Source organism: Microcebus murinus, chromosome 19 (assembly GCF_040939455.1).
Source record: "Microcebus murinus isolate Inina chromosome 19, M.murinus_Inina_mat1.0, whole genome shotgun sequence".
Taxonomy (NCBI): Eukaryota; Metazoa; Chordata; class Mammalia; order Primates; family Cheirogaleidae; genus Microcebus; species Microcebus murinus.
The window spans coordinates 41,727,648-41,738,831 of record NC_134122.1 but is presented as its reverse complement, the minus strand read 5'-3'; the positions used below and the strand labels follow the sequence as shown (position 1 = coordinate 41,738,831).

The 11,184-nt window shown below is 38.2% G+C and overlaps 1 protein-coding gene and 1 pseudogene across 1 annotated transcript; both read right to left on the bottom strand.

Annotated features, from left to right (window-relative positions):
• Positions 1–3,538: 3,538 nt before the first annotated feature.
• Positions 3,539–6,347, bottom strand: MAP10 (microtubule associated protein 10). Its single transcript, XM_012738236.3, has one exon. The coding sequence runs from the start codon at positions 6,290–6,292 to the stop codon at positions 3,542–3,544; it is 2,751 nt and encodes a 916-aa protein (XP_012593690.2). The 5' UTR covers positions 6,293–6,347; the 3' UTR covers positions 3,539–3,541.
• Positions 6,348–8,676: 2,329 nt separating this feature from the next.
• On the bottom strand, positions 8,677–9,486 carry LOC109729610 (endoribonuclease LACTB2 pseudogene; annotated as a pseudogene).
• Between the last annotated feature and the right edge of the window lie 1,698 nt (positions 9,487–11,184).

Genomic DNA, 11,184 nt, shown 5'->3' with positions numbered 1-11,184 from the left:
TTATTAATATAAGAGAGATATGAGAAGAGTTTGCAAAATAAGGAAATACTTCTACCCTATGGCTTGGCACTCCAACCAAATGAAGCCCATCCTGAATGCTGTTGTTTCCTGGCATGACAGTTAGATCTCTGGAGAAAATCAGTTAAGAACGCCTTGGTCCTTGACCAAATAAGTTTTCCTTCTATTGTTGTAGGTTAAAAATAAGAGAATGACTCAGTAAGTCTTGGCTCATATACTGTCATTCTGTACAACTCTCTAGACATTTTAATCTAAATTAAAACATAAACAGCCTGAAGAATGACTATTTCTCTAGCCCCAATGACACTTTGACTCAACACATTTAAATATTGTTAATCTTATTTATATGTTGCTTTCTTTGTTGTGAAATTCCTTTGCTTTGTCAACAACACAACGTGCTAATTAAAAAGCTGAGACTTTAACTTATAGTGTTGACCTACATATTTGTTACCAATAAAAGTCTGTTCCTAAGTATAATCCCATAATAAATTCACTGCTTGTACATGAAAAAAAAATAAATTAATGGAGATGGAAAGGGGTTGAGCTCAGGAGTTTGACTAGGCTGAGCAAGAGTGAGACCTCGTCTCTACTAAAAATAGAAAAATTAGCCAGGTGCAGTGGTATGCCTGTAGTCCCATGGTCCCAGCTACTCGGGAGGCTGAGGCAAGAGGATCGCTTGAGCTCAGAAGTTTAAGATTCCTGTGAGCTATGATGAAGCCACTGTACACTAGCCACAGCGACAGAGCAAGACTCTATTTCTAAATAAATAAATACATAAATAATACCTAAAATGTAAAGTTTATTCCTTTCTTCCTCTCTCTCTCTCTCTCTCTCTCTCAACTGGCCATGGTGTTTTCTATTGACTATTTGTATTAATTTTCTATTGCTATGTAACAAATGAGCAGCTTAAAATGATACCCATGTATTCTAGTATTCACGAGTCAGGAGTCCAGGCATTGCTTACCTGGGTCCTCTGCTGTGAAAGCCACAAATGCATGAAAGAAGTTTAGTATCATTGTTCTTTGTATCTGAAGCTATCAATAGCATGCATAAGATTGCAGGAAAAATCCAACATATTGTACACATCTGTACAGTCCTCTGGGAATATGTTTATGGCAACAGTTCAAAGGACTTATCATTATTGACAGCTGCCTCCTAAGCTGTACGCATTAATACTACACAGAGGTTGGTCTTAACATCATTTTATGGCTCACTTTCCTTCTTAGTCCCTCTCTCACTCAGCTCTGTCCATAGCAGTTGAGCTACCCATGCTGTTCAGAGGAACTTTTGGAAGGTTTGCAATAGCTTCCTTTTACAACGAAACGACAGGTCCCCCATATTTGTGACCTTGAAATGCTACTTAATATTTTAGTGATTTTAAGCAATTAAGGAGATAAAGAAAACTTCATGAGTAGTATGTTATGAAATTCTCTAAAAAGTATGTTTTAGATTATATAATTAAAACATCAAACTGAATTTGAAGATAGAATGCATATAGGAAGTACTAGATACATGAAAACATATATTTTCATTAGAATTAAGCTGGGAAAACCAACACCACAATTGTAGAAATAGGTATTCATGGGAAAACTCAATGAGAAGCTTATTAGCTACTCAGTTTTATAATATGAAGAACATTAGTTCTTTGGTCTTTTTTCTTACCTTAGACACATTGACTGAATTCATCATTTTCATTACCTAGTCTCATCACGGTGACTTATTCTCAAATAAAACAGTTAGTTTTTAAGGAATTATTTCTTTGATGATTCTGATAGTTTATATCTCTTGTATAGTTATGAAAAATTGCCATTGATAATTTACACAGTTGACATTATTTGAATATATAGTTATAGTATCTGGCATTAAATTATTTTGATGTTGTAAGATGAAATATCATGTGCTTTATACAAAAAGTAAGATCATAGCCATTAGCCATAAAAAGCCTTTATTTAAAAACTTTTAAGGGTATAATTTCTATGCCTCTAAGTAATTATTTTCAATAATTTAAAATATTCAAAATGTCATTACTACTTACTAGTGATCATTTATAACCTAAAGTACTCTATTGTTCCTGTTGCTTAGGACTTTATTATTATGCTTGGCATTTGAAGCTCTTTAGAAGCTGCATCTTTCCATACTCAACAAATTTCCTTTTTACCAGCATGAACCTATCATTCCAATGCAAATAGTATTTTCATTGTCAAAGGAATATATAATGCACATTTCCATCATCAACGTTTCATCCATATTGCTCCCCAAAATATAACATCTCCTTCTCTTCTTACCATCTATTTAAATCCTATCATTATGATCACTCAGAAGACAATACCTATATAATTATTTAATTTCTTGTGAAGAAAGAAAAATTATGACACATTATACATTCAAAATATTACAGATATACTAAAAAGTCTAAAATTAGAGTATAACACACCTGGAAGAAAATACATGTAAATATTTGAACACAAAATAAGATCTAAATATAAAAAGAATGGAAAAATTATTTAAAAAATCACTAGATTTCATATAAACAAGTTTTCATACATTAAAAATAACCTATTGAACAAATTGAAATGACAATAAACTCAACTCCTGTATAAGAAACTGTATAGAAAGACACCTTTTTTAGATCCCCTCTCCAAATACTTGAAAGAATACCTGAAGGTTGTTTATATCCAGCAAAACAAAAATATTACAGTCAAACATGTCTCCAATAAGGATTTTCTACAGGTTTTTGGGGTTTCTGCTTGTTTTTACTGCTAAATTCTATGCCAGCCCATTAGGTATTGCAAATGCCTGGACTTTTGTTCAATGAATGTTTTTATTGCACCTCAATCACATGCCAGGGACTATGCTAGTTATTAGGAATAGATTGGTGTATAAATCAAAGACAGTCCATCCCATCACAACCAAACCCTAGTGGATGATAAACACTAATCAAGTAATCAAACAAATTGTGATTTTTTTAAAAAAAGGTACAGAGCACTATGATAGCATATAAAATTAACGTCACCTCTTAGGGATATAGGATGTCTACATGTCAAGGAAGACTTCTTATCTATATAAAACTGTAAGCTCTTATAACAGCAGGGGCTCTACCTTAGTTTTGTACCTTTCTGCATCTCACACAGTAAGTCCTCTATATTCATTAAATGATTTCAATTAAAATTTGAAGCTATCTTCATTAACTTGCCTTCTTTTTCAATGACATGCATTAAGACAGCTTCAGGATGATTAATACTTTAGGGCAGATACTTTGAGACAGTTTTGAATGATACTTTTATTCTTACAAGATTAAACAACTTAAAAAGAAATCTTACATAGGTTATAGGGTGATTTCATGATCAATATTATCAGATTTAATGGTAGAATACTATTTAAATATCAAAGATATGACAAACATTTATATTTCTTAAAAAGACTTATTCACATAATTTATGTACTAAAACATAATGTTAAGAGTTTTAAATTTTTTTTGCTAACAGTACACATTTTAAAAAATGTTTTTTAAAACCACGTATTTTTACACCGTATATCCTGGAAGTTTATTTATTACTAATTCACAAATATCTTTACATTGCTTGGAAATATTTAGTGAACCAACATCATCACTGTCTTCTTCAAAGTGATCTGATGTACTGCTATCCAGGACATTAAGTTCTAGTTCTGACAAATTAGAGGGCAGGTAAGAACTCACTTGAGATGTCTGCGGTGACTGGCTTTTTTCTACAGATTTGCAACCAGTTCTTGTTTTAAGTTTAACAGAGATGTCTTGACAGATGTCTTGACCTCTCTTTATAACTTTAGAAACATGCATACCATTTTGGTCTATCTGGTTTTCTTTTTCTTCAGCCCAATGTGATGAAGATAAATCACTGGTAGAGATACTAGATGCTTCCTCCAAACTTTTATCCTGAGTTTTTGAAATATGACATCTCCTATGTGAGTGTACTGGTGATCCAGCTGAAAAAGGTGGGCTAAGAATAAAACTCTTTTCACTGCTATTTTTCCTTGTGGACAATCTTGTTTCACTAGGCTTACTTGTATATTGACTATGTTTTGGATTTTCTGCCCCTGGATTGCTATCATGAGCTTGTAAACTTCTGCTGGTGTCTTCAGTAGTACAGAAATCTTCAGAATAGCAAGAGCTGGTGAAGTCATCTGAATATCTTAGTTCTGAGATGTTTTCATAGCAACTATTTCCATGTGATCTATTTTCATTCACATCAGCAATTAGAATGTCATTATCTGTAGTTTCATCCTGCCTATTATTTATTTCTTTATCTGCTACAATTCTGTCAACAGCATCCTGTGGGAAAACACATGGACTTTGAACTTCCACGTTTCCTTCCAAAATATTTGTATGGGTAAATCTTTCTGGAATAATGGAATTTACAGGACTCACAATTTCTTTCAATGAACCATTACTGGTTCTATTTTTACCACAATCAACTCTCTTTTTTTCAGTTGCACATTTTAGTTTAATTTCTTTAGTTGTGCTGGGCTCATCAAAATCTCCACTAATTTGCCTTGAGGTATCACTATTTTCAGCAAAAGATGTATCTGAATCTAAAGATTTATCTTTAGGTAGCTGATGTGACTTCTGATTTTGTTCTGGAAAGCTTAATATTTTAACTTTGGATGATGGAATTCTGAATTTTGTACCCAACATTTGTGCTTGCATTTTTCTATACTGTTCTCTCTTTTCATGTACAACCAACACATCAGGATTTGTTTGTTTTAAACGTAGTCTTAGCGTATTTGTTAAGCCATAAAGTAGCTTCCCCCTTGGAACTCTTTTTTGGGAGGTACCACTGTTCTTTTCAAAATATTTACCTTTCTTAGGGTTTTCAACTTGGTTCTTTTTATGCTGAAGACTGACTGACTTTTCACCTTCCCCCACTGAAAGCTTACCTTCTTTAGATTCAGACTGACATGTGGATTTGGCAGAAGATTCTGATGCCTTCTTTTCCTCAGTTCTATATAACCAGGCTAAGTGAGGATGTATGTGAGTAGGACTTGCCATAGGTTGGTCATATAACAAGGACAACTCAACTAACAAAGCATTTAACAAAGGCAGCTGCCTTATTGTATTAATTCTATTTTGTTCAGTTTGAGTATGACATGTAGTTTGATTAACTGCTCCTATATCTTGAATATGTGGAGGATTTACAAGCATCGGAGGACTCTCATCTGTTGCAGAATTTGTATGTTTTAGAGAGCTTTTGTGTGTTGGGGGATTTACATGTTTGTTTTCTGGAAAAGCACCATCCAACTCCTCCAGTACCTTCACTTGAGGCTCAATGGTGATTTTAACCTGTGCAGAAGGTGGTTTTTCTCGAGTCAAGTGAGTGTAATAAAGAGGAGGAGGGCAAAATGTGTTGGTTTCAATGTCCAACTCTGCAACGTCCTCATTTAGGGGAATACTCCTCCTCCCATGGCAAGCATGTGGACAAGTAACAACAGAGTTGGTTTTGCCATTCTCCACAGAACTGGCGTTATCAGATGTAGCCTCAGCGTGGACATCTATTTCCTTCAAATCCTTCTGTGCCTTTGGGATGTCTAACCCCTCAGGAGGCCTATCAGTGTCTCTTGGGCTTGGCTCTGAGGCTGGCGTCTGTAGCTGCTGTTTCTCCTGCGGGGCTTGGGAACTGACCTCCACTGCCTCCTCCACCTCCTCGTGCTCCACTCCACCTGCTATGGAGGTGAAGGTGACGGGCCGCTCAAGATGGCCCAGCAAGCGGTTTCCCAGATCAGTCAGGCGGTAGGCCAGCGCAATGTCCCCAATATGCTCCCCCACTCGGTTACGCAGGGGGAAGCTTCCCCGGTGACCCTGGGAGCACCTGGAGGCGGCCGGCCCCACGACCTTCTGGACCGCGGCGGCCAGCGAGATGTTGCAGGAACCTAGGAGCTGTGGGGCGGGCGTCGGGCGCCCGGGGGGCAGCTGCAGCAGCAAGGTGTAAAGCGGGGTCCTAACGAGCAGGCGGTGCAGGGTGGCAGGGTGCAGACGGAAGAGACAGGACTTGCCGCGACAGAAGCTAATCACGCCGGGCCGCGGTTCCGGGGCGGGCGCTGCAGGGCCGTCCGGAGGGTAAACCAGCAGCGTGGGGAAGTCCAGCAGGCGGAAAGCCACCGCGGGGCACAGGGCGAGCGGTGGCGAGGCCTCCTCCTGCTCCACCGCAACGGCGCACGGCGGCAGCAGCCTAGCTTCCAGACGCACCCAGTCTACGAGCACCTCCAGCGAGAAGAGCCGCTCGGACAGCGACGCCGCCATTGCTGTTGCCCCAGGAGACGCCGCTGCCAGAGATCTTCAGACGGGAAGCTGGAGTCCTGTGCTCTCGCGAGAGGCCGGGAGAAGGCGCCTGTGCTTGCGATCTCGCGATATTTTAGGGGGCGCTGCCGCAGGTCCCAGGCTGAGACGGTTCAGGGTATTTGGGTAGTTTATAGGGGTGCGTGGTGTGAGCCGTTTTATTTCTTCCAGACTTGAATTAAGACAATTGTTGATGAAAATGCAAAAGCTATAAGTGGCAAAATACAAATGGGCTTTTTAAAAGTCATGTTTTTATCACTGAAGATCTTATGTAATTGGGGGTCTGGTCTAATCTGAGGAATGTTGAAAGTAAATCAAGACTCCTTTCCCCATCCCAGCCTGAGGAAAGGCCAGTTAACTATTAATAGCTGTCCAGAGTCAGCCTTCTCTGTGCCTGCTGTTGTACCCAAAAGATGGTGACACTGCTCTGATTGCCTGGGAGTCCCTCTGTGGTAAATTAAGGTAGCACTAATACACACACACACACACACAATCTCTGAGTGTGACCACACTGGAAAGGACCCTCTTTGACTAAACTCTAGTCAGGTCCATCTAAGCCTTCTTTCCAACTAGGCTTTCACCTTGGCTTCCAATCTGGTGGCACCTGCATCACCCATTTGTAGAAATAATCTTGCAAAATTAGTTTAGACAGAACCCAGCCCTTCATACCTGCTTACCCTCTATAACTGAGCAAATTCCTCACCCCTACTCTTGGTATTTGACCACCCTGGCCTGTCTTCAGCAAGAATCCTGTTAGGTCTGTTTAACCAGAATTTTCCCCACCCCTGATGTTTCCTTTTAGTAATTTTCCAACCTCTTGATATCCATCCTGCCCCTTGGCAATAAATCCCCCCTTGTCCATGCTGTGGTATTGACCCAGATCTACATTGAAGTCTCTTCTCCTTTATTGCAACGGTTCCTGAAATAAAATGATTTTGCTATTTTAACTACTGTTTGGCTCTGGTTTTTCTTTGACAACATTTCCAGCTAAGCAATCACAATGTTTGAGAGTAATGTTTATGATTCCACTTTATAAATATATAAACATAAACAAACACACACACACACTCAGATCTTACTGCACCATACCAGATTTTTGGAGAAACATAGTCCTAACCTCAATGAACTAAACAGCTAGGAATCCAAGGCCTATATGTGGAGAGCCTTGAATGTCTTAGTAAGATAATATGGACTTTATTCTCTATAAGTTGTTTTGAGTGAATAAGTAGCAATCATGTCAGTGCTTGAAAATGTATTAGGGGGAGAAATGCAAAGGACGGATTCTACTAATTAGAAATTGAATTCGGAGCAATCTATTAGGGAACAATTGCAGAGGTGTGAGAGGTAATCATAGCCTGTACATGGTCAGGGTCAGTGGAAATGAAAAAGAGGTGACAGATACAGAAGAGGCATTTGTGATAGAGAAATCTTAGAATTTGGTGGCTAGCAGAGAGAAGTTATAGGTGACAATTTTCTTCTACTGAGGGCAAAAATATTGAGAGGCACAGATTGGATGGAAAAAAATAAACTATGGGATTTGGGATATTTAGAGTTTGAGGTGCTGCTGGGCATTACACAGATATGTTCAACTTTATCTAGCTTTATAATTTATAGTAAAATTATATTGCTTTGATGCTCAGAAGAACATTGTGAAGGTCAAGAGCAATTCAACATTGGAGGGACTTGATGCTTTAGTGTGAAGATGTGAGAGATTTCATTGCAATATAAAAATAGAAAATACTGCCCTTTGCCTTGGAAATCTTAATGTATACTTGCAGAGGACACATATATCAAGTGACATCCTCAATGGATGGATGACATAGAACAATTCCAACTTACATAATCACAAGAGAAAAATGATAAAGTATTGAATCCATATGTGTCAGATAAGATTTATCATAGAAAACATCCTGTAACAAATCTTATGAATAAGTTAATAGTGTGGAATAGTAGCACTTGTATGTCTCCTACATGTGAATAAGAAAACAAAAGTCCCTATCCTATAAGGACATTACATCTACAATATGTAAAGTTTCTTATTTTAATTATATAAATTTTAATATTTTTAAAGTTACCATTTTATGTAATCTATTGAAAATTGATAAACTGTTGGCTTCTGAATTTTTGGTAAAATGTTTGAGACCAAGACTGGATAAATAACCTATATTATAGATGTATAATGTAATTTACATATTTCAGAATAAATATGACATTATTTAAAAGTATTCTAGGGTTATTTTCAGTGTTTTACACTCTACAGTCTCTATAAATAAATAATTCATAGTTAAGAAAACATACCATTCTCTAAAAGCAAAACAAAACAAAACACAGCTTTCATTAATCTGAAACTAAAGGTTGGCTTTCTATTTCTTGTCAGGACATGCGTTACTAAGTATTTTTCCTTCTTTTTCTAGTTTTTTCAAATGAAGCAAGAGATTATGTTTAGCCATTTTATGTCAATGTTCAAGAGTATTTTTGCAAATAATTTTTACATGCTCCATTATTGTAAATGATTCTTCAAAGTTCTCGTGAAATAATGTAAGAATTTGCTGTTCTCAGATATTTCTGTGAGAAATGTACTGCAGAATTTTTGCTTCTGTGTTATAGATCACTGGGCCATATCGTGGGTATATAATATCAGCTTTCATTTTCAATAATTCTTTTAGGGAGTTCATATAATTATAGAGGTCTACATATACAGTTGTTCCTTCCCCTAGGATGCAATCTCCTGAAAAGAGACAACTCTTAGAGTGGTTCCCTCAGTCCTAATTACATCTCTATTTTTCAGAAAAACATATTGTTGCTCTCCATTTCCTATAATTTACTCTCTATGGGGATTCCTCTATGATTTTTTTAATACAATAGATAGTGTCATTAGTGATGCTTTCATAATTATCTCCTATGCCACCAGAACAATCCTGGTGCCAATTACTCACTGTGATTTCTTGGATTGCGATGGTAAATTCAGTTAGAGCCTACATTAAACAGCTGATATATTCTAGAATTGCTGGTTCTCCAGTGTCAATGAGGATTCTCCTAGGGCCAGTCCTCACTAGGTAGGCGTTGGTGCCCTGCAGGGTGACAAGACCCGGGTTACAATTCAACACACGCACCACTCGACTGGACAGGGGTTCTATGCACTGCAATGTGGCAGTCATCTGCACCGCAGCTGCCCACCATGCGTGGCATACCAAGTGACCACAGCCATATGGGAAGTTTCTGCAGAGACAATTAATTCTCTGCCTAACTGCTCTACATGACTGGTATTATGTGAATAATATGTTATAATTTTAAGTAATGCTAAATGTAACAACTAAAGCTTTGGCTATGACAATTAAATATTTTCTATGTTCATAGACCACATAGAGAAGTAGCATAGTGCAGTAGCTGAGAGCCTGGCTTCTAAAGGCAGATTACCCAGCCCAAATGCTGGCTCTGCGACCTTGAACTAGTTTCTTAACTCTCTATGAATCATTTTCCTCCTCTGAAAAATGTAGTTATTCTATGTCACAAAAATATGATATGTGTTAAGCAAATTAATATTCACAAAACTCTTAGAAAAGTACCTGGTACATAGTAAATATTTGTTAAAATAAATATTATTTTATTTATTATTTGCCACATAACAGATTTTTTAGTTGAGTTTTTTATTTTTATTTTTTAGAGACAAGGTCTCACTCTGTCTCCCAGGGTAGAGGGCAGTGGCACAATCATTAACTGAATGTTTCAAACACTCTGCTATTATAGTTAGAATAAATAATTTATGTCACGCGGACTCACTGTTTTCAACCTGTAAAAGTTTACGTCAACCTGTAAAAGCATACGTCGTGGTGAGGGCTGTGGACCCAAAGGGATGAGTGGAGCAGGTCATCGTTGTAGCAGGAGTTGTAACAAAATGGCAGAACAGAGTTCAGTAGGAGAGCAGTGGCATATTCCGGGTGGTCGGTCTACTTTGGAGCAGGAACCCAGACCTATGGGAAATGTCAGCCCCCTGGGAGCATGGGGGCTGGCAAAAGCCAAGTGGATGTGGTGGCTCCAACCTAATCTACTTACCTGCAGAAAATGGAAATGAGCTCAAGCACAGTTGAGGGAAGCGAGGCAGCCATGCTGCTGTGTGGGCTGCACAAACACTGATTAGGAGGAGTGTGTGCCTCAGTGGCCATGAAAATGCCCAAGGCTTACTCTAGAAACATCCAATACTAATTCCAAATCCCACTAGTGGGGGCATCCTGCTGCCTATGGACTTCCTGGCTTAGGCAGAATTAGCTCTGGAACCAGGTACAACTAGGAAGTGACAGGGACAGAGGGGACTGGAGATGGCTGCCTGCTGGGGGAGGACCAGAGCTGAGGAAAGAGGAACCTGTGTGGAGCTCACTAGAAGGAAATGAAATCCAACATCCCTTATTTAAGAATAATTCTTTATACGGTGCTTCCTTTCCCCAATTAAAAGAATTAACAAAAAGGTAGAAAGTATAATAAAAATAATTAAAGAGCCAAAACAAGAGATAATTCTAAAAGGAAAAAAATAATAATAACAGGAAGTTCAATCTGCAGTCTTAAACATGGAAATGGGAAAAGGCCAAACCAAAGCCTTTTCCCCTGGATCATAGTTTTAAAACCCCTAGCAAATGCTTGTTTGCACGGTAGGGTTCCCTTAGCTCTGGGAATTCCTTGAGAGACAGACCAGGAAGTTGGAGTTCCTGTTGCAGTTCTCTTGTCCTTAGGTTCTCCTTCATTGCCTCCTAAAAGCTTGCATTTCAGGTTTCTAGATACTTCTTATATTCCTGGAGCAATTTCGATTAGGAGAAACAGACTCCTACAGTTATTCATTCGGGTCCTCACATAAAAGCCTGTAT

Excerpts from the sequence above, each read along its gene's own strand:
- MAP10 (XM_012738236.3), bottom strand. The coding sequence starts at position 6,292 with ATGGCGGCGTCGCTGTCCGAGCGGCTCTTCTCGCTGGAGGTGCTCGTA.